This window comes from Stegodyphus dumicola, chromosome 9, assembly GCF_044657685.1.
Source record: "Stegodyphus dumicola isolate Sdum_Otavi_A_Nest chromosome 9, ASM4465768v1".
Lineage (NCBI taxonomy): Eukaryota > Metazoa > Arthropoda > Arachnida > Araneae > Eresidae > Stegodyphus > Stegodyphus dumicola.
Genome location: NC_140776.1, coordinates 113,863,033 through 113,886,567, shown reverse-complemented (window position 1 = coordinate 113,886,567; position 23,535 = coordinate 113,863,033). Strand labels below are relative to the sequence as shown.

The 23,535-nt window shown below is 30.8% G+C and overlaps 2 protein-coding genes across 4 annotated transcripts in view; one reads left to right on the top strand and one right to left on the bottom strand.

The window, feature by feature from the left end:
• Window positions 1-1,804: 1,804 nt before the first annotated feature.
• On the bottom strand, window positions 1,805-2,821 carry LOC118195753 (transmembrane protein 222). Its single transcript, XM_035367073.2, has one exon. It carries the CDS (start codon window positions 2,735-2,737, stop codon window positions 2,174-2,176), a length of 564 nt encoding a protein of 187 aa, XP_035222964.1. The 5' UTR covers window positions 2,738-2,821; the 3' UTR covers window positions 1,805-2,173.
• A 469-nt stretch (window positions 2,822-3,290) lies between these two features.
• LOC118195754 (alpha-ketoglutarate dehydrogenase component 4) overlaps window positions 3,291-23,535 on the top strand; it is a 38,247-nt gene continuing 18,002 nt past the window's right edge. The window contains exons 1-3 of one of the 3 annotated variants that reach the window (XR_004759317.2): window positions 3,291-3,429; window positions 3,896-3,950; window positions 12,623-12,759. Coding sequence is in view for 1 of the 3 variants with exons in the window: in XM_035367077.2 (XP_035222968.1) it covers window positions 3,403-3,429; window positions 3,896-3,950; window positions 12,623-12,759 (219 nt within the window). In the remaining 2 variants the exon portion in view is untranslated. The remainder of the gene's footprint in view (window positions 3,430-3,895; window positions 3,951-12,622; window positions 12,760-23,535) is intronic. The other 2 variants (XR_004759318.2, XM_035367077.2) reach the window with 2 other exon arrangements.

The window sequence follows — 23,535 nt, the reverse complement described above, 5'->3', positions numbered from 1 at the left end:
TAATGAAATTTTAAGCTGTTTTATATTTTACAGCAGACAATCAAATGAAAAATATCATATCCAAGCTTTTATTTCTTGTAATTACTGTAAGGATAACATAAACAGTAAAGTATGATAAAAACTATGCAAATATGTATATTTCAAAAGAATGTTTTAATAGTATCGACAATCTTTGAATTTGAAAACTTTTCTAGAAGGTTAATAATTTGGTTAAAGATAAATTTGTTGAAAAATTTTGCGTGCTGCCATTTGTCTCAGTTTGCCGACAGTAACATCAGGTCAAGATACAGAATTGATCATGACCTTATTTCAGAAAGCCTAAAAGTCGAATACAAATCCAACATGATTTCAAATAAGTCAGAATATGAATTCTGAACACATACATACCTATTTTGAAACAATTTCATTACAGAAGTTAAAAGTATATATTTAAAAAAAATATTAAAAACTAATTGATGTTTTATTATATCATTTCACACAATTACTTACTTTTTTTGGTTTCTCAATATTTATGTAAATAATTACAAGTTTGGCTTGCTTTTTGGATGGACTGCTGCATTTACATTTTTCTTTGCTAATAATTTAAAGTTCAGTACAATCAGAAAGATATTTTGATGCACATAGACTTTCTTTTAAACCTTTATGTATTAAAGCTTGAAGTATGCATATTACAGGTGTTGAAGATGAGGAACTGCTAGAAAGAACAGAAAGGTTCATGGAAAAAAAGAATTTTAGCAAGCTGTTCAGTTATTTAAACAAAATATCTTTACTGGCAGGATTTTTAGAGCAATTTTCTGTCATAAAAGCTTCTTATGCATTTTTGTGCAATAAAAATAAATAATATTTTACACAGAGTCGTAGCTAGGGTTTTCAGCGTCCAGGGACAACTGAAGATTTCACGCCCCCTACTGCTTATCAAGGATGGAAAACATTTAATTCTGTCGTAACATCAGTTTGGCGCCCCTTGGATTCTGCGCCCGGGGGCAGATGCCCCCCTCTAGCTATGCCCCTGATTTTATAGTCTTTGCAGTGAGGCTATCAGACTTGAAGGATGTTCTACATTCTGTCATCGTATCACATGTATAATTAAATGAAATTTCAACAAAGGGAGAACAAATTAAAACAGACTAAAGAAGTTTTGTAAATGCTGGGTATTTCATTTCTGTCATCTTCTATTAGACCAACAGTTTACAATATCAGTTTTTTTCTTTCCCTTACAAGTGTCTAAAAGTATTTACTGTTTAGTTTTTCATCTCTGAATGATGTATCTAAATGGCTCCCAACTTTATTGTAGTCAAGAGGAAAGGATTATCTTATATTACCAACTTAGTCCTCTGTATCTTGTATGTGACAATATAAATGGTCAACTCTTTGAAGAGATCCAAGGATATCTCACCAGCCTTTGGGCAGTACTTTTGGCTAGACAATATTTTATTTTAAGTGCCTCCATTTTGAAACCTCTGAGATTTGAATTGGTTTCCATAGTAAGAGGACTATGGCAAACAATTCCCTTACAATTATACTAAAAATATGACTGATGAACTTTTGAAAGACTATAGTTTTTCATACCATTTAAAACAAAATACATTTTCAAGTATGGCCATTTAATTAATTTTATGCTTCTCTTAATTTATTATTATCCGAGAATTCAGTGTTAAGAACTATCAATTCATGAGTTATGCAAAATTCATTTAGGATGAAATTTATATTATGCCAATTTTACAACTTATAAATTACAATAACAGATATAATCACATTAAACTTTTCCATTAGAAACAGAAGCATTACTATGATATGTCAGATACAGGTTTAAAATTGAGTTTTATTCTCATGATTATTATACATGTAATATAATACACAGTTAAAAACAGTTTGTATACATAGATTTCAACAAGTTACATTCAGTAAACACTTTGGTTCTTCTCTATATATAAATGGCATGATATTTACTGTCAAAATTTGATTATGCATGGAATAACAAAGATACTGGGAGAATTAAAGATATGTATGTTAACGAGGAATAAACTTCATTAATACTTGACTGAAATTGAATATATACAGAAACAATTATAATTCATATTTTACTTTACTTACATAAACAAATTTTCCCGTTTGACTAGCAAGGAAAGGAAATAATACAATATTAACATAATGCTTCATAACATTCATATTCTTACAAATAATGCATCAGTGTCAGAATGGTTGTGAGTGAACCAGCCAAAAGTAGGAATGGAAACCAAGTTTTTAGAAAGCCAACAAAGCTGACATATTTCCCATAAATACACATGTAAATACACAGTTTAACCATGTTCCATGATGTACAATCGTTATACTGCATCAGATTCAAGGCTAAAGCAACATGAGAATGACAATTATCACAACATAAATTATGCATTCTTCCTTTATACTCCTCTGACGCTTCAGATACGGCAGCATCCCATTTTGATCTTCCTCCTTTTAATTGATTTATATTCAACTGCCAGTATTTAGTAGGCTTTCCGAATGCCATATCATCTTCTGAAACATAATACGGGCCAGCGAAATCTCGAATAACACCTGTTGACATTGCAATACCCATATGCCCAATTATTGGACAAAGCCATGTTAAAATGGGAATTGGGGTCCATACTACGCAAAATGGATACCTGGATTTCTTGTGATCCATCAGTGGAACTTCACAATCAGCTGCATCTACATTACAATTCGCATAATAAGAAAAACATTTTTCTTCTCTCATACCAAAGTTTTAGTGAAAGTTAACGAGGAGGAAAAGTTTCGAAACCACACACGTAAATACAGAGAACAGATTAGATCTTTGAGCCCGAAGGATGGGGGGAAAGAGGGAATAAAAAATTGTCAAGCAGAAATGAAAAAGAAATAATTTTTATAATAAACAATAATTCTTTTCAAACGAAAAATTTGAAATATAAAGGAGCAAATTAAAATATAGTTATGGTTTCATATATTCCTAACTTTCCGAATTAAAAAAGGAAAACATATAAAAGTGTGATCAAACTATTATATACAAAGGAAACGTACCGTTATTAAACGTGAATAAATTATAAAACGTAACTTTATTGAACACCATAATTTTGTTTTCAGCCATAATTTAGTTGAGTTTTTATTTCGTCACAGCTGCACGTTGAAGAACATATTTGAATTTGGTAAATTTAAGTAGAATAAATTATATTGCATAAAATAATCTTAAAATGAATCAGCATATGTTTTATTTTAGTGCAGTATTATGTTTCAGGAATGGTATCTTGGGTATACTGCCACTTAATCTCAAAATATTCTATAAATCATTATTTAAACTAAATTTTGCTTTTCTGTTTGGAAACAACGTATTCGTCCTTTGCACAGTTCGAATTTGGCAATAGTAAATAAGTTTCTACTTTGAAAATGTCTGTGGGTTCCCGATCGTGGAAGGTATAATGTTTGTACATTTTCACATCTAATTTCCGAAGTTCGGAAAAGTATATACCCAAAGGAGAATGATTAGAACTTTTAAACTTGTGGCGATGTCGTGTTAATAGAGTAACATGTATCAGATTATATGAAATGCCGGAATGTTTTAGTTAATCTGAAAAAAATAAAAATAAATGAAAGACTTATGATAAAAATACTTGCAGTCAGATGAAGTTGTAATGAAGGTTAAAAAAATTAAATTAAACTTTGATTTTTTACCATAGGCATCACTGAGCATTCTTAATTCTATATTTAGAAAATTTTTTAAAATTACTGTTGTAAATTGAAAATGTTTTCTTTTTATTTATTTTTTCTCATGGGAAACTACAGTAACTGTTGCAGCGATTTCTATTTAATTTAAAATGTCTAATATACAAATGATTTTCGTGTATGTTACATACCTTTATATTATTACTTTTCACTGCAGGTAATTAAGCCTCATATTCCACTTATCAAGTTCAGAAAAGGTGGAAGGGACCAAGGTAAAATATAATAGCTTTGATTCACGTATGTTTTTTTAATTAAAATCATTTTAATAATTTAATTAAAGTCATTATTTAAATTTTATTTCATGATTTATGTCTGAGAAGTTTAGATAAGTAACTAATTTTAATCTTTTTATAGCTAATACTATTTATAGGATAAAATAAATTGGAAAAATCACAGTTTTAAAATACGTGACTCCGTATCATTCATTTAAGTCTGTAATTTGCTGCATAGACTGCAAATTGTACTCATAAATATTAATATGGATTATATAGCCACACTCACAAAAGAAAATGAGACAGAAATACATGCCCACACACGCAGGGCAGGGTAAACCTACCAGGTGAAGATTGCATATTATACAGAAAACAATACTTAATTTTGTTTTGCTGAGTTTGTACAGTAAGCAGAAAATTATTCAAAATAAGGTGACAATTTTTGTGCGAGATGTTTTTTCAAATAAGTGCAAAACCTTAAATAAAATTTTCAATACCTTACCAGTTTCATTTGCTTAAAAAAAGGCTTTCAAAACTTGTAGCAACACAGGTATTTTTAGCTTTACAGATTTGTTGTTGTCATATTTTTATAGTTGTTAATACTTCTTATATTTAAAAATTCAGTGTTTTTTTACATAATTCTTTTATAATGAACCACATTTGAAATATATAATTATATTTACTGTAATTTAAACTTTTAACTGCAATTTTAACATAAGATTATTATTATTGTTATTATTTACTTGAGATAGCAATTTGGAATCATGTTTTGTGATTAAGAATAAAATAGCAGTTTTTATACACTGCCGGCCATTAAAATTGCAACAGCATGAAGTAAAGCAAATACAAAAAAGATATTTACTGCACGTAAACAGTATGGCATGAAGACAAAATTATTAAATTTGTAAGCATTTTGGAGGTTTACAAGGGTGCGAAATTAGTAGAAATAGCTGCCACCCCTGGCAGATAAAATGGCCCTTACCCCATTAGGCATAAAATCAAACTGGGATTGGATGACAGAAATAGGCAACTCATTCCATGCTGCTTCAAATCTATGCCAAATTTCATCAACCCTATTACCTGGAGAGGGGTGGCGGGCTAGTCTCTCAGCAACCCATGACTAGATGTTTTCAGTGGGTGACAGATCTGGAGACTGTGCAGGCCAGGGCAGCGATCAAATACCCTGTATGCACGTAGAACCGGGACTCATTTGAAAAGGCGACATTGTTCCACTCCTGTACCCAGCTTTGTTGGTCTGGCCTTGTGAGCCAAGCATGCCCATTTCCTGACTAATGCTTCGTGATGTGGCCGTACGGTTTTGCAGGGCTGACCTCACAATATGTCTGTCCTCTCTGCCATTAATCATGGAAGGGCGTTGAGATCCTGCATGCCGTTCAGTATGACCCTCAGCAATCCATTGATTCCATATTCGCATGACAGTAGTTTTATGTCGCCCCAGTGGCGACCGGCGATATCACGGAACGATAATCCACACTTTTGATTGGCAACGATCCTGCCTCTATTGAATTTCAGAACTTTCCAGTAAGCATTTCCTCTTCTTATTTGAGGCATAACATGATATTATGAGCAAATTCCAACCTTACAAACAAAGCACTTTCCAAATGAGAAATCCACTACACAAGTATTTTTATGCTATGCTACAGATGTTGTTCCTCCCTCCTGTGTCATCTAAATGCTCTGAAATACTAATTATTTGCATATGCCAACTATCTCTTCCTTTCATGTGACTTTGACGTTCATCAGATCATTCCTTCCTGGTGTTGCAATTTTAATGGCCAGCAGTGTATTTACTTTCACGTTTTTCTTTTATTTGCATGTATCTTTATGTTTTGCTTCCGTGTTCTATTATCATTGGTTTTTAGTTCTATGGTTATATATTCATATTTTCATATTATAATTCTCATTTTTAGGATTTTAACTTTACTTAATCCTTTTTTTTTTTTTTTAACTTCCTTGTATGAAGTAAACGAAGTATTGTAATTGCAAAAAATTTCGAGTATCATATTTCAAGATTTTTATCATTCCTGAAACCATTTGTATGATTTTTTTGTATGAAGTCTGCATGTATGAACAAAATAAAAGTGTTTTCTAAATTGGATTGTGCATATGTACGTGTGTAAATAGATTGTGCGTATGCATTTGTCTTGCGTAACTCAAAAATGATTAGCCATAGAAGTCTGAAGTTTTGTATATAAAACTGTTGTAATATCTAATTGTGCATCCTCCTTTTCTTATTGCAGTCAGCAGCACCAGATATATATATATATATATATATATATAGTACAAAGTCTGTAATCTGGACTCGTCAGGACTTCGTCGATTCCAGATTAGGGGTTTTTCCGGATTATAGACCATCAATTTAAATCTGGTAAAATGGCATGCAGAAATTATACAATTAAAAATATGAAACCATAATTTATAAAATAAAGAGCAATTATGATCTAAAGGGTATCAAAATTTACAAAAAAAAAAAAAAAAAAAAAAAAAAACACAATATGGTAACTGGTAGTTTGGCGACATTTTGGAGGCAATAAAGGTTACTACCTGGGACTTTGGTAATAATGTGAGCAGTACTCAGTTCCGATTACGCATTATTTTGTGTGAGGGAAATGAGAGATCATGGGATATGTCATGTGATATTAATGGACGAATTACGGTTCTTGAATCGGAAAAGGGGGGAAATCGGGAAAAAAATCTGGAAATTTTGTATTTGGTTTATTCTGTGTTGTGTGAAACAGTGTTCGTGAATTTTTGGATCCCATGGCCGTAACTAAAGAAAAGTTTATCGGACACGTAATCAAGATTCTGAAGAAGATTAGGTAAGTTAGTATTTTTAATTATTTGAGGATATTATTTTTATGCATTGTTCTAAATGTAAGGTGGAAGTAAAGGAATTTGGTATTATTGGGAAAATTGTTATTAGCAATGATTTAGTTTAAAGTAATTAGGATTGTAAGGTAATTTTTATTAATTTAATGTATGTGCTTATTTATATTTTAAATAGTGTTTTTGAATTTAATTATATTTTAATTAAATGATAGTTATTTTGTGAATTTTATGTTTGTAGGAATTTGGTATACGTTATCAGGTAATTTCATATATGTTCTTTTTACCGGGTTTAAAGATTGAGAAAATTGTCATGTATTTTCGTGAAATTTTTCTAATTTATGAGAAAACAGCAGTGTACATGGATGTAGTGAAGAGTGTGCGCAATGCCATTTTTGTGCAATTCTGGGATGTTTTTTTAAGTAAAAATAAGTCGACGTGTACATGGTTTAGTGATATTTTAATTAAATGATAGTTATTTTGTGAATTTTATGTTTGTAGGAATTTGGTATACGTTTAAGTTGAAGTAAACGTGCATGGAAATAATTTAAATATTTGATACTAAGTATTTGTAATGCTTGCGGTATGAATTCGTTGGTGACGTGTATAATGTAATAGATGATTTAGAGGTAAAAGTTTTTGGTTATTTTATTTATTTTATATGTGGAAATGTTCATATATGGAATGGGTAAATACTTTTTCGCGATCAGGTAATTTCATATATGTTCTTTTTACCGGGTTTAAAGATGCAATGCCATTTTTGTGCAATTCTGGGATGTTTTTTTAAGTAAAAATAAGTCGACGTGTACATGGTTTAGTGATATTTTAATTAAATGATAGTTATTTTGTGAATTTTATGTTTGTAGGAATTTGGTATACGTTTAAGTTGAAGTAAACGTGCATGGAAATAATTTAAATATTTGATACTAAGTATTTGTAATGCTTGCGGTATGAATTCGTTGGTGACGTATATAATCTAATAGATGATTTAGAGGTAAAGGTTTTTGGATATTTTATTTATTTTATATGTGGAAATGTTCATATTTGGAAAGGGTAAATACTTTTTCGCGATCAGGTAATTTCATATATGTTCTTTTTACCGGGTTTAAAGATTGAGAAAATTGTCATGTACTTTCGTGAAATTTTTCTAATTTATGAGAAAAAAGCAGTGTACATGGATGTAGTGAAGAGTGTGCGCAATGCCATTTTTGTGCAATTCTGGGATGTTTTTTTAAGTAAAAATAAGTCGGCGTGTACATGGTTTATGTGTATGTGTTATTTTGAAAAACGCGTAAGGAGTATGGTATTGTGCACTTTTTCCCAATTTTGCAGTGAATATTTGTCATGATTAAGCAGTTTTGTTAGATAAAATTTCTAGCATAAGTGTAATTCGGCTAGTAGATTGTTGGAAGAAAGAAGTGTTCAGTAGATAAAAAGAAAAGAAACATGTCTTTACTTCGTGAAGACAAAATGGCGGCGGGAAAAAAAAAATAGAGGGTTGCTGTAGGAGAGTTGGTCGCCAAATTTTCGCCAAAAAAAACGCCAAGTTACCATAATGTAAAGATCAACCAACATTTCTATCAATGTAAGTTGTTTAAGTTGCTTCATTTTTTGTGCTAATATTTTCTCTTTAACTCTATAAACAGACATAATTTCTTGTTCAGTTACAAAGTTAAACTGTTCAAGTCCTATAATTGCTGCGTCGAGATTACCGAGTAACTTGTCAATCGAAATTTGTTCGTTTTTAATAACGTTCTCTGTTACTTTCTTCACTATGGGAAGCGCACATGGGTAAACGCTTTACTGGCTATTTATGCACTTGCATAGCAGATGCGTGCATCAAACGCACATGCGTTTGATGCACGCGTCTGCTATGCTAGTTTGTGGCTTTGAGGAACGGATTATAGATCATTCCGGCTAATGAACGTGCAGATTATGGACTGCCTCAAGCTTAATAACACTAATAGAGTTCAAAATGATGTAGTTTACCTTGATTTACGTAATCTGAATTACAATCTTTTAAAAATCTATGACAAATGCAGAGATTTCAACTTTCCTACACTAAAATTAACTAACTGGAATTCTAATATTTCTAAAAGGGTCATTGTCAATACAATTAATGCACAACTTCTTAGAATTAAAAGAATTTGTTATAATACAAAACACCTCCAACAAGAAGTACTCTACTTTGTTAATATCTTACAAAGCAACCTTATTCCAAAAACAGTTTTTAAAAATTCATTAAAAAAAGCTGGCGTTTACCTGTTCTTTTAGATATTTTAAGTTAGATAATGAATTTTTTTACTTAAATCCCTGTTGGGAAGGTGATTAATGGATGGCTAATTCAAGTGATCTAATGTGAAAATGTAAAGTTAATTCCTCTCACAACTTCAATTTTATTCTCCACGTTTGGCTCAGTACTTCAAATTCTATTCTTGAATAAATGTTTAACCCTCTAAGTGGCAAGGCTGTCTTAGAATTCTCGGTTAAAGTGCCGAATCGCCCAGTTATTTGTTTGCCGCTTTTTACAAGGGTAAAAACAATTGGACTTTTGTCAATTTTCTTTTACTTTTTAAAGTGAAAATAGGTCGATGTGTACATAGATAAAGTCAAGGGTGTGCGCAGTGCCATTTTTGTGCAATTCTGGGATTTCTTTTTAAAGTGAAAGTAGATCGATGTGTACATGGATACCGAGTATGTGCAATTCTTAAAAACGCGTCAAACAGTGGGGGATTCTGCACTTTACCCAAAATTCTATTGCACACTTTTCATCATGGGCAATTCCCAAATTGTTAAATCCATAGGATATCAAAAAAGAATTTAAAAAAAAAAAAAAAAAAAAAAGATTTAAAAATTAAACTAGTATTTCAATGGTGTTTTAAGAAATATAGAACTATATAAACTTACGCAATCTGAAATCAGCGCGTACGCTAGATTTGGCATGCTGTTTAAATGGGCACGTTTGCTAGATTTGGCGCTTTTGCTCATACATTTTTACGCTCCTCAAAATGGAATAGTACCATAAAATTATATGGTGATAGAAATATTATGAAGTGCTATAAAAACCTTCTAAAATATCCTTCTCTATTTGAGCTTTCAGATAAAAAATGCATACTTTTAGAAAGTTTGGTTGACCTTTACATTATGGTAACTTGGCGTTTTTTTGGTGAAAATTTGGCGACCAACTCTCCTACAGCAACCCTCTATTTTTCACGAAGTAAGACATGTTTCTTTTCTTTTTATCTACTGAACACTTCTTCCAACAATCTACTAGCCGAATTACACTTATGCTAGAAATTTTATCTAACAAAACTGCTTAATCATGACAAATATTCACTGCAAAATTGGGAAAAAGTGCACAATACCATACTCCTTACGCGTTTTTCAAAATAACACATACACATAAACCATGTACACGCCAACTTATTTTTACTTAACACCCCAGAATTACACAAAAATGGCATTGCGCACACTCTTCACTATATCCATGTACACTGCTTTTTTCTCATAAATTAGAAAAATTTCACGAAAATACATGACAATTTTCTGAATCTTTAAACCCGGTAAAAAGAACATATAATGAAATTACCTGATCGCGAAAAAGTGTATACCCTTTCCAAATATGAACATTTCCACATATAAAATAAATAAAATATCCAAAAACTTTTACCTCTAAATCATCTATTATATTATACACGCCACCAACGAATTCATACCGCAAGCATTACAATTACTTAGTGTCGAATATTTAAATTATTTCCATGCACGTTTACTTCAACTTAAACGTATACCAAATTCCTACAAACATAAAATTCACAAAATAACTATCATTTAATTAAAATATCACTAAACCATGTACACGTCGACTTATTTTTACTTAAAAAAACATCCCAGAATTTCACAAAAATGGCATTGCGCACACTCTTCACTATATCCATGTACATTGCTTTTTTCTCATAAATTAGAAAAATTTCACAAAAATACATGACAATTTTCTGAATCTTTAAACCCGGTAAAAAGAACATATGAAATTACCTGATCGCGGAAAAGTATATACCCTTTCCAAATATGAACATTTCCCCGTATAAAATAAATAAAATATCCAAAAACTTTTACCTCTACATTATCTATTATATTACAAACGTCACTAACTAATTCATACCGCAAACATTACAAATGGTTACAAATACTTAGTGTCAAATATTTAAATTATTTCCATGCACGTTTACGCAAATTACTTTACTTTCACCTTACATTTGGAACAATGCATAAAAATAATATCCTCAAATAATTAAAAATACTAACTTACCTATTCTTCTTCAGAATCTTGACTACGTGTCCGATAAACTTTTCTTATTTCTGTTTCAGGATCTTTAAAATCATACTTATAGTTCACACCAAGGTACCAGGTAAAATAAATAACTTAATTAAACATCTTTACTTCTATCTCGCACAACCTTAAAGAAACACTTATTACTACCCCTTTCAATCCCACTAAATACCCATTTCGAATTCATTCGAATAGGGCCATGGGATCCAAAAATTAACGAACACTGTTTCACACAACACAGAATAAAGCCAAATACAAAATTTCCAGATTTTTTCCCGATTTGCCCCCTTTTCCGATTAAAGAACCGTAATTCGTCCATTAATATCACATGACATATCCCATGGTCTCTCATTTCCCTCACACAAAATAATGCGTAATCGGAACTGAGTTCTGCTCACATTATTACCAAAGTCCCAGGTAGTAACTTTTATCGCCTCCAAAATGTCGCCAAACTACCAGTTACCATATTCTAAAGATCAGCCGAAAGTTTAATAGGGTGTAGACTGCTTAAGTTTTTTTTAACACTGTAAATGAAGTTAATTGAATTTTTTTTAAATAAATTTTAGTAGTAATAATTTTTTTTTTTTGTTATTGTTCTATTTCAGTGCAAAATTTTTTAATTCTGATAATTTGATTAAAAATTGTATTTGCTGTTGCGTTTTTAAAGATGTTGAAGTGCCAATTTATAAATTTTATTGTAGAAAAATTAATTTCTCTTCTTTTATCAAATAGTGTTATTTCTTTAAGATTATGAATGTTAACAAATTAATTTCTGTTTTATATATTATGCCTTACCTGGCTTTAAAGTATTTACCGCCCCCCTTTTTTTTCCGAATCATTGGTAATAAGTCATATCTTCCAATTACGAAGTGTTTTGAATTACTAAAATATTCATCTTTTGACAGTGTCAAATTTAAAATAATAATAATAATAATTTTCCACAAATAACAAAATCTAACTTTTAATGCGATCTCCCTGTTCCTATGCTTAAATTTGGGAAAGTTTTATACTCATTATATGAAAAAATAAAGTTATAAGAAGTTTGATTTCTGTACCACAAAAACTGACTATCATGTTTAATTTCAAAATTTGCAATTTTTGATATCATTTTCAATTTTCCTTGAGAGATCGGTTATTTACGTTGGAATAATTCAAGGAAATAAGTTTAAATGAAGTGCTGCAAAAACTGTGTATAATTTAATAAGTTGTGCAACGAAGTCACATGGTGTCCACATCACATTTTACTATTATTGAGAAAGAATTTATATCTTATTCTACTATTGTTTGTGATTCTGTAATTTGTTGACTTATTGTTTGAGCTGGGCAGAAATGAAATTACGGAACATAAAATTTTCTATCAAAAGTGTAAAAATTGTTTTGTTAGTCTTTGGGTTACTGTTAAAGTGAAGGAATTACAAAAAATAATTAATATAAATGTAAAAACAATATATTGGGATTATAGTATTTTAAGTTGTATTAATTTCTAATTATACAGGTATAAGTCATAAACAGACTTCTGTTAGCCAGAATTCAGCTTCATGTAGTCAAAAAGGACCTGTAATAGATGAGACAGAATTACCTGCTAGGTATTCTAGAAAGCTTCTTTCTCAAGAAGAAATTGAAACAATAGAAGTAAGTATGTTTAAAGCAAATGACTGTTCTGTAATACTTTTTTTTTTGGTGAAAATATTTGGGAGGAAGTGATATAATCAGAAATCACAATTTGAAAAAAGTTATCAAACTGTCTTCCCTTCCCTTAAGCTACTAATGATGAAAAATGCATTATAGTTTATTATTAGTATTATTATTAACAAATCACCATATTTTATACAAACTACTATCAAAATTCAATTTTAGCCATATGAAGAAAAAATTTATTTCATTAATCTGTGAGGTAGACTCAGTAACTAAAGTTGTTATCTGTGAGGTAGTAATATATATGTGATGTTTAAAGGTTTGTAGTTTTGGTACATTGATAGAATTTAGCAGAGAGCTGACTAGAGAAGATGGAACTAATCACTATTTTAACCATAACCTAAAAAACTACTGTTTAGATAAAACTGGAGGGAAAATTGTAACTAGTTTGATCATTAAAACATCATTTTTATTTTTTAAACAGGAACAATTCTTCAGAAATACTTTTCTGCTTAAATTGGTGCAATATTAAGGATCCTAAATGTGAACCATAATTTCTATATACACAGTTTGCATTCTAGATAATAGAAAAAGATGCTTAGCGAAAAGACATGACTTTCCTAAGCAGAGCAAGCTGGCTAAAAAGTGACTCATACTAATTTCAGTATTTTTTATAAGCTCAGAAAATCTTTGTTTTAATCATCAGCAGTGATTCAGCAAAAGATTTCACAGTGCAAGGAAATAGTAATGGAACATGCTGCAGAGTGATGCAAAATGGTGTAAATGTATGTTTGATGAAATCATGTGTTTAATTAAAAATTATGAATTTAAAGGTTAAAAATTATGAAATTATCTGCAACCTATTAGTTCCAGATAATTTTGTTAATAATAATTTTGTTTCATATTTTACATTTTATTATGTATATATTATATGTAATGAAGCAACAGACTTAGATGTAATGATGTTGTAGAATGTTGATCCATATTGAAGAGCAACTTGGTGCTGAGGCAAATTAAATATTATTTTTTTTTTCAAATAACGTTACAGCCATAAACAACTTAGCACTCTAATTCGTGCCAGGTTTCAAAACATTTACATTTTTGAAGAAGAGAGTTTTAGTTCCATTTATATCACTATCAGTACGTAAGAGTCATATGAGATGGATTAGTCTCAAAATGGTTAATGTTTTTAAAATGGAGAAGGGAAATAAACAAATTAAAATTATGCATTAAGGGCTATTGCTAATTCAAATTCATATTTACAAATTTTTGTATCGTGCATATTCTCCCCTTTCAAGGAGAAAGAGCTTTAAAGCCTTTTTATAGAAGTGTTAAAGCAGTACAGTCAAAAGTCGTTAATTCGGACACCCATAATCCGGACCTCAAAGCTAAAAACTTTCTGTGCATGTGCCGCGTTGACACATGCACATAGGTGTATACGCATGCGCATAAGACCTTTATGACTGCGCATATGCTTGTGCGCAAGCGCAGAATACATTTTTACGTGCGCGTTTAATGTATAACGGACGGTATAAGCTAAAATTATCTAATTATCTATTTCAGTTAATGTTGATGATTGTGTTGTTCCTTAATCTTCGAATTGGATGCGGCTTATTATTTTTTGCAGACTGTAAGAGCAGTTTTATAAAAGTAAACTTGAACTTTCGATTATGTCAAATAGAATTTCCGATGCTGGAGCTCCCAAAGGATCTACAAAACGAAAGTATGTTTCGATGTCCGTCAAACAAAAAGTGGAATTGCTGCAAAAATGGATAAAGACAAGAAGGTGACAGAGAGGTTAGTGAAAACGAAAAAATTTCTATTGACAAGTTAGTCGGTATTTCGGCACAGCAATTACGGGACTTGAACAGCGGAACTTTGTAACTGAACAAGAAATTATGTCTGTTTATAGAATTAATGAGAAAGTATTATCACATAAAACAAAGCAACTTAAACAACTTACATTAAAAGAAATGTTTAATAAAGTAAACAAATAAATATTTTTTTTTTTTTGTAAATTTTGATACCCTTTAGATCATAATTGTTCTTTATTTCATAAATTACGGTTTCATATTTTTAATTTTAGAATTTCTGCATGCCATCGTATGAGATTTAAACTGATGATCTATAATCCGGAAAAATCGATAATCCGGAATCGCCGAAGTCCCGACGAGTCCGGATTAACGACTTTTGACTGTAGTAAATTAAGAAAAAAAGTAAATCATAAAATTCTGACCAATGTAATCAATTAAATAATAGTAAATTATAATTTTTGAATGTAAGATTTTTTTAAAAAATAAAGTTAATATTCAGAGTTCTATTAAAATTTTTCAGTATTTCAATCCAAAAGTCTTTGTGTTAGAGTCTACATAATAAATCTTCAGGGAAGGTTTTTGTTCTCAGAGTATCACAAATAATAACATTTACATAATCATTACTTATTTTAATTAACTGTAACACATATAAAAATTTATAACACTAGTTTTCATTTAGACAAATTTCATGAATATAGTAGGTGTAATATTGTAGAAATGATCTTTATTTGAAATTTCTTATTTTACCAAACTGGAAGGCCCCCTTGTACTTCTAAATAAACATTTCCATCTACAGGGCTTATCTACTTAAGCTAACTGGTACATTTGTTCTGGACCAGTGGCCAAGAGTTGCTTGAAAAGGGCTCTGTTCCTTGCATAAGGTAGCTGGCTTTTGTGAACTGCACTAATACATTTAACAATGAAATAATACAGTCAAATACCGAAAATCCGGCAACTCCTGAAATTCGCATTGCCTCTCAAAATATAAACATTCAGTTTACAGGTTCCGGAAACCGCAACATTGCGTACAAAATATCGAAGAAAAAGTACTTACTGAATAATGACGTCATAATTACCGAATAATAATGAGTCATAATGGAAATACCCAATTATTGACATCATGATAAAATTATTTTCTCCTCTAATCTCTGCATCGAGGTAAGAAAGCAGACGATTCACTCAACTCTTCTTCTAAGTTCACGATTCACATTGTTGTAATTTTGTAAGCTTTGTTATTTCACGAGATTATTTAGCGCTGTCTTTTTTTTATCCGGATATTTTGTAGATAAATTAAGACTTTTAAATTTCAGCCCTTTTTAATAAAATTACAGATAAGAAATGCACTCATGATTTTACTGCTTGCAACATTGAAAAACGTAAACACGTTGCATTGACGGTAATGCAAAAAGTGCAAATTCTGCAAAAGATGGAGATAGATGCATTTTATAGCAGAATCGTATGGAATTGCGATACGATTGTGTATGATATATGGAAAAATAAAGAAAAGCTGTTGATATTTTACAGCAACAGTGATTCTAACACTGGAAATCTTTGTATGAGGCGAAATCAGCAAACCTTGATGCTGTGTATATATAATAATGAATAATATAAGCAATTTATATACATAATAATAATTTAATGCATATAATAAGTTATTGCAATAATAATTTAATTAAATGTATCTAATACGCCTTATTTATTTTGCACTTTTAGTCTGAATATAATGATTTATTTTTCCTGTTCTGAAATCTGCAAAATCCTAAAACCCACACAACTTCTGGTCCCAAGCTTTGCGGATTTCTGGACTTCTACTGTAATAATATATTAAAAAATTGCACTTAATTGTAAAATAAGAGCCTTCATTAACTTAGAAGGAGGGCTAAAGGAACAATTGTACGGAGGTAATAATAGGGCTTTGTTTCTAAACCAGTACTCCCTCAGCATACTCTATGCTTTACATTTAATTATTCATTGCATAATTATGCATTCTTCCACCATATGAAATGGAATCCATGGAAATTACTTTTTTCTTACCCATTTCACTTTTCATTTATACTACACACATTCAATTTCATTGTAATTATTCAATTTATAATTATTAATATTTTTAATATTCATTACAGTAATGTTTAAAGTTACATTTTTTATATTTTCTTTATCATTTTCTATGCTAATATTCAAAATTATTTAATTTGCATTCTATGTTTACTTCATTCTTAAAATAATTCAAACTTATAAATAATAATTATTACATGGGAAGATTAATCTTCCAAACTGAAATATGGGATTTTTTAAAATTCATTGTTAAATCTATTTGACGTAATTACTGAAAATTTCATTTCTAATGTCATAAAATTTTAATTTTAAAAATTTAATATAATACAAAATAATTTTAACTGCTCTATTTGATGAATAAATTGCTCCAAAGATATGAAACACATTTAGCATATACAGGGGGATTCATAAAGAAGTATACAGTTTCAATGCACTCTAAATCAAGAACAATGTAAGATATTATATGTTACCTGTAGCAGAAATGTATGGAATTATTTTAAGTTTTGTTAGATACAATCACCAATATTCTGTTGGTGAATTCTTAGTCATATGACGCACATTGAGCCGATAATCTATTTCCCCCCCCAAATGCGTGTTAAGGTATCTGAATCAAGTCCATCGATAGTGGCTGTGATAGGCCATTTCAGCTCCCCTAGAACAACAGGAAGGGGAGAGACAAATACCTTGTTCTTTAGGTACCCCCACAGGAAGAATCATAAGGCGTTAAGTCAGGATTTCTGGGTGGCCACTGGGTAAGTGGCATGTTGTAATCCAAGGCTCGTCCAGTCCATCTGTAAAAGAGATGTTCATCAATGTAATCTTGCACGTAGGCCGACCAGTATGGTGGTGCATCATCCAGTTGCAGAATAAAGTTGTTAATGTCATCCTGCAACTGTGGCATCAACCAAAGAGTTAACATATCCAAAAAGGTGGCTTCCGCAGTTTGCTCGTGAAAAAAGAAGGGGCTGAACACTTTCTTTATGGACACTGGACAGAACACATTTATCTTAGGATAATCTCGCACATGTTGTGCTGTGAATTTGGGATTCTCTGTTCCTCAAAACCTATCATTATACTTGTTTATTTTCCACTCATGTGAAATATTGCTTTATTGGTGAAACTAAATAATCGGCAAAATTGTAATTTTTAAAATGAAGTTGCTTATCGGTACAAAATTCAAAGCACTTTTGTTTGCCAAAGTCACTCATTTTGCAACACCTGCACTTTGCGTGGAATAATTTTCAGCTTTCTCAAAATTCTTCAGACAATGGGCTGAGAAATCTGCACTTTATGACTCACCCTCCGCTTTGATTTTCCCGGGCTACATTGAGTCGTAGTGCAGGGTCTATTTGTGACTTCTTGCGATACAGATGGCCATTCAGGACTTTTGCACTTCAGTTCGTAATTTAAAAATTTTTCATGCCATTGATAGATAGATTTTCTAGTTGAAGGCTCTTTTCCGAATTGCGATTGAAAATGCCATTGCACAGCAGTAACAGATACTGTTTTGCTAAATTCAAGAACACCGAAATCCTTCTCCACTGCAGACTCCGCCATTTTGTCTGACTAGTCACATGATGTGCACACGTCACTTCCATCAGGGGCAAGACACAAACTTTAAGAGCACATCTACCATCATTGAGATGGTGCATGTCTTTGACTGTTACTGTTTTACAGCATCTGGAAAGTGCATGCTTCTTTATGAATCACCCTGTACTATTACCAAGGTAACAATATTAAAGGTGTTCACAAATTTTATGATTGCAAAATCATCGTAAGCGAGCACTCACAACACTGTACCGGTTGTTACATTTTCAGTATTGTTGAGATAGAAAGCAAGCCAGCGAAATTACATCTTAGCAGAGTAGAGACCAAAAGCTGAAGTGTGCAGTTATGCAAGCGTGCAAAGAGAAAAGTTTTGTTTTGCAATTTGGTGATTGGTCAAGAGGCATCTGCATTAACGGTTATGTAAGATCGCATGATTAATTTGAATGACGCAGTTTAGACTTAAGTGTTATTTTTAGGACAGATAGATGAAGTTCCCAAATGAAATAGAAAATAAAAGAGGTTATAGTGAATTAAATTTAGAAGTTTGCTTTCATATTTTTTATCTAAAGATGCATTTCTTAGGTTGTTGATTCTAAGCTGAAGTAAATCAGATTTATTTACATATCAGTGATTATGTATTCTTCTTACTCAAAAAGTCCAGACTGCAGTGACAATTGAAGTTCCATAACAGGGAAATCATGTAGCATGTTAATGGACTGGTGACATGTAACAATGACTGCATTCTTTTTCTGAAAGTCTAGGGAAACAAGGTTGGCTGCATGATTGCTTTTCATGGTTTTCCCCATATGTAACATGAATACAAACCAGTTTTCCCTAGAAAGTATTTCAGAGGCATTCCTTCTGTTAGGCAGGTAGCCCTTGTAGCTTTATGATATTCAAATAACCTGACCTAATTGTTTTTCCTAAAAAAATGTGGCCTCAAGAAAGTCTAACCTGTAATGGAGCTAAAATGACACGATTTGTGCTGCTCATGTGTTGTTGTCAAGGCATAGCTGATAATTCTCCAGGGTTTAAATTTTTATCCTTTACAAAGCAGCATTAGTAAGGAAAAAATTCCCCAGTAATAAGTGAAATTTATTGCATTAGTGAGGCCCAAATAGCATAAAGTCCATCTTATAGTAATTTTAGCATAATTTTTTTTCTTAAATCTTATTTGATCTAAATTGTTTTAATCTATTACAGACATTTATAGAATTTTTCTGAAAATTAAATTGTATTAATCAGTTAATATTTGTATTTAATTTTGTTTTTCATCAATAAATGGTATATTGCTGAGATAATCCATTCAGTATTCACATTAATTATTCATTCTATTTCTTTTACATTTAAAAGTATTTTTATCAGTAAAAACTTTTGTTCGATAAAGATTTTCTAAGGATAAAAGTGTAAGAAAATTACAAAATGAAATTAGCCAAGAACATAAAATTTAGGATATCTAAGTAAATATAGTACTTATGTGTTATCGCCACTACCTTAACCGTATGAGTGGCACAGGATTTTAGATGAAAACCAGTATTTAAACAGCATCTCTTAATTTAGTTTGTATAATTACTTATTTAAGTTTCTATTTTCATAAACTTACATTCATTAAGATGATATTTACATTATTAAAGAAAGTAAGAAAACGAAATATCTTAAATTATAAGCTAATGCAGTATAAAGTCTTTAATCCGGATATCCATAATCCGGAAAGATCTATAATATTAATCTATATTATTAATCTATATTATATAATATAAATCTATATTATTAAAACCAGTATTTAAACAGCATTTCTTAATTTAGTTTGTATAATTACTTATTTAAGTCTCTGTTTTCATAAACTTTCATTCATTAAGATGATATTTACATTATTAAAGAAAGTAAGAAAGCGAAATATCTTAAATTATAAGCTAATATAGTATAAAGTCTTTAATTCGGAATGATCTATAATCCGAATCTCAAAGCTACAAACTTTCTGCGCATGCGTAAATGCATAATGTGTTTACGCATGCACATTTAATGTATAACAGACGGTATAAGCTAGGCTAAAATTATCTAATTATCTATTTCAGTTAATGTTGCAGATTGCGTTGTTCCTTAATCTTCTCCAGCTTATTATTTTTTGCAGACTGTTAGAGCAATTTTATAAAAAGTAAGCTTGAACTTTCGATTATATCAAAAACAGATTTATTTCTAATCCTGGAGCTGCCAAAGTATCTACAAAGTGAAAGCATGTTTCGATGTCCATTAAACAAAAAGTGGAATTGCTGCAAAAAATGGATAAAGGCATGAAGAAAGTGACAGGTGATTTGTTTCTGTAACCATTCCGAAATCTGGAAATCTGTTTATCAATTTCACTCTGCGGGGGGGGGGGGATATCGTGGCACGCAATGAACTGGAAGTTGATCTGTCAGCACTATCCTCATCTTCAGGGCAGATGTTTTTATTTTATTTGGCATATAATTCCTTACTAAATGTAGTGTTTCATATCGATGTACTGCGACATGATTTAAATCAATTTCCTCGTCATTATAAATATCACGAATACACATCAAATAGTTTTCTGGTTGCAGTTTTCTATTTTCGACTATGCATAATGTATGCTTTACGCATGTGCGCATTGAAAGAAATGTTATAAAGTAAACAAATGAATATTAAGCTTTTTTTGGGGGGGATGTCCATTAAACAAAAAGTGGAATTGCTGCAAAAAATGGATAAAGGCATGAAGAAAGTGACAGGTGATTTGTTTCTGTAACCATTCCGAAATCTGGAAATCTGTTTATCAATTTCACTCTGCCAAGGGGGGGGGGATATCGCTTCTGCATGCCATTGTACCAGATTTAAATTGATGATCTATAATCTGGAAAACCTCCTAATCCGGAATCGCCAAAGTCCCGCCGAGTCCGGATTAAAGACTTTGTACTGTATGTGCCAAGAATCAAAACTTCCGATAACCGGATAAACCCGGTTATATAATGCTCAGAGGGTTAATAGAAATCGCCAAATTTTTCAAAATATTCCAACCATGCTCATAACTATCCTTCAGTCCAGTGTTCTCATTTTCATATGCGTTTCTTTTGTTGTATTCCAAGTTTCATCAGTTTTTAGAATGGGCTGGCTGCATTGGTTTTTTCATGGTTTTTTCCATGAGCATGTACATGAGCCATTTTCCCTTTGAATATACTGCATAAAGCATCCCTCCCCTTAGGCAGATAGCCTTCAAATGCTTTGCCATAATCAAATAAACCAATACAAATCAATAGTTTTTATAAACAAATGTTATTTTTTTCCTTTAGCTTATTTTAAAAATATTTGCTTGTGGAATTTGCCCAAAATGGAAGAAACTGCAGTAATACGGAATTTTGCCATAAAGTCTCTAACGAGGAGATACATGTAGTAGCCGTTGGTTGCCAAGATTTGCATGATGTGGAGTGTGCAGTTCTCTGATTTTTTATTTTTATTTTTATTTCTTTTTTTAAGTTAAAACAGATTGCTGTGCACTTGAAGAGTAGTGCAAAACAATTACATAAATATTTGGTGAAGAATGCAAGTGTTTTTTTTTAATGCGTTATATAATCCTTAATGTATAAAGTTTGTGTTCGAAATTAGGTTTCTTTACATATGCTCATAATGTCTGCCGACTTCAATAGATGCGGATAAATATCAATAGTTTGAGAATCTTTCTAAAAAATTGTTAAAAATAACCAAATTGCACCTGATAAGTAACTTTTACCTTTTCATCTGTAAAAAATCACTGAATTGCACCTGCATAGTGTCATTAATACATAAGTACTTTAAATACAGGGTTCGTATGGTCCTTAAAAGTCCTTAAGTTTTTGGAATCAATTTTTGGTCCTTAAAAGTCCTTAATTTCGCCCAAAATCGGCAGAAAGTCCTTAATTTTAATCATGTGAAATTTCTGTCTGTTTTTACGATTGCCATTTTGAGTGTGAATTAGCATTTTGGATGTATATTTTTGGCAATTTACTGATAAATATGGTTATCTTTTTTGAATGGGTTATAATTTGTTCCTATTTCTAATGTAAATGTGGGATACTCTAGTTTCTGAGCAAGAAGTGAAACATAAGCATTTCAAAATTATTTCACTTTTTCTAATAAAGAGATCTTAACTTTTTGCTTTTGGAGATGTGAATTTTATTGAACGGCTCTAAATTTGGCGATTTATCAACATTTTGGTGATTATTAATATCAGTTTCTATAGTAAATTTTTAATTCCAAGATCTGGGAATTTTTCTATGATTTTTTTAAGCATTGTAACATTGATAAATTTCATTAAAATATTGGTAATAATATATTGAAATTATATTTAAAAAATAACATTAAAATAAAACATTTTTATTTTTTGCTGTCATAATTCGTCATAATTAATGTCATTCTATTTCGGCCACTTATTATACAATATTTTGAATCTGAAAAATAAACAAGATATAATGCTATAAAGCACATTTTATGAAACAGTTCTTAGCAAAATCAAAATAGCTATGTAATTAATTAAAAATATTTTTTTTTTTTTTGAAAACATCTGGAAGAACAATGAAAACATAATATTTGAATGTTTTACTTCTGATACTAGAATCTTTTCCTTAACGTGTTCATCTTCCATTTATTTTCTCTATTTTTCACTACACACAAGCAGGGAAAATATTAAAAATGCTTCTAATCTTATCACATGGACAGGCATTATAGAAAGCAATTTTTTGATTAATAAAGAATTTGCAAACTGGTAATTTAAAAGATTAATCTAATATGTCTTTATGCATCCTACACAGGTCTGGTGCTAGGCATTGTCCTACCTGGTGCAATCACATGGAACATTAAACTTATCTCTGTAGATCCAAGATTTTGCTGACTAGTTCTTTTCTAAATTCTGCTCTAAATTCTAAAAGTTTTGCCATTTCCGGATTTTGTTGCTTGTTGTAAATTCTAAAAATTCTGCCACACCAGCTTTGTAACTAGCCCTTACCACATATATTTTGTGTTTCTTTTGAATGTTCATATTACTAAAGAAATAAAATTAGCAACTTTTTCTATACATTCTAAATGCATTTAGTTTTTTTAGAATAACAGAAATCTTTAATTAAACCAAAAAATTCTAAAATGAAAAGGAAGCATGTTGAAGAAAGAGACCGAATATATACGGAAAAAGAAAATTATTTTTCAAATATATATACAGTTATTATTATGTAACTTACCCACTTGTTTATAATTTCAGCCTTTATTATAATTTCTTGTTTCTATTTCCTCCCCAGAATGCAAATCACTTAGACAGTTTTTAAACTGAGGTTTTTAATGTGTAAGGCAGAATGTATTTTTAATTTCTGCTTGCTCACTG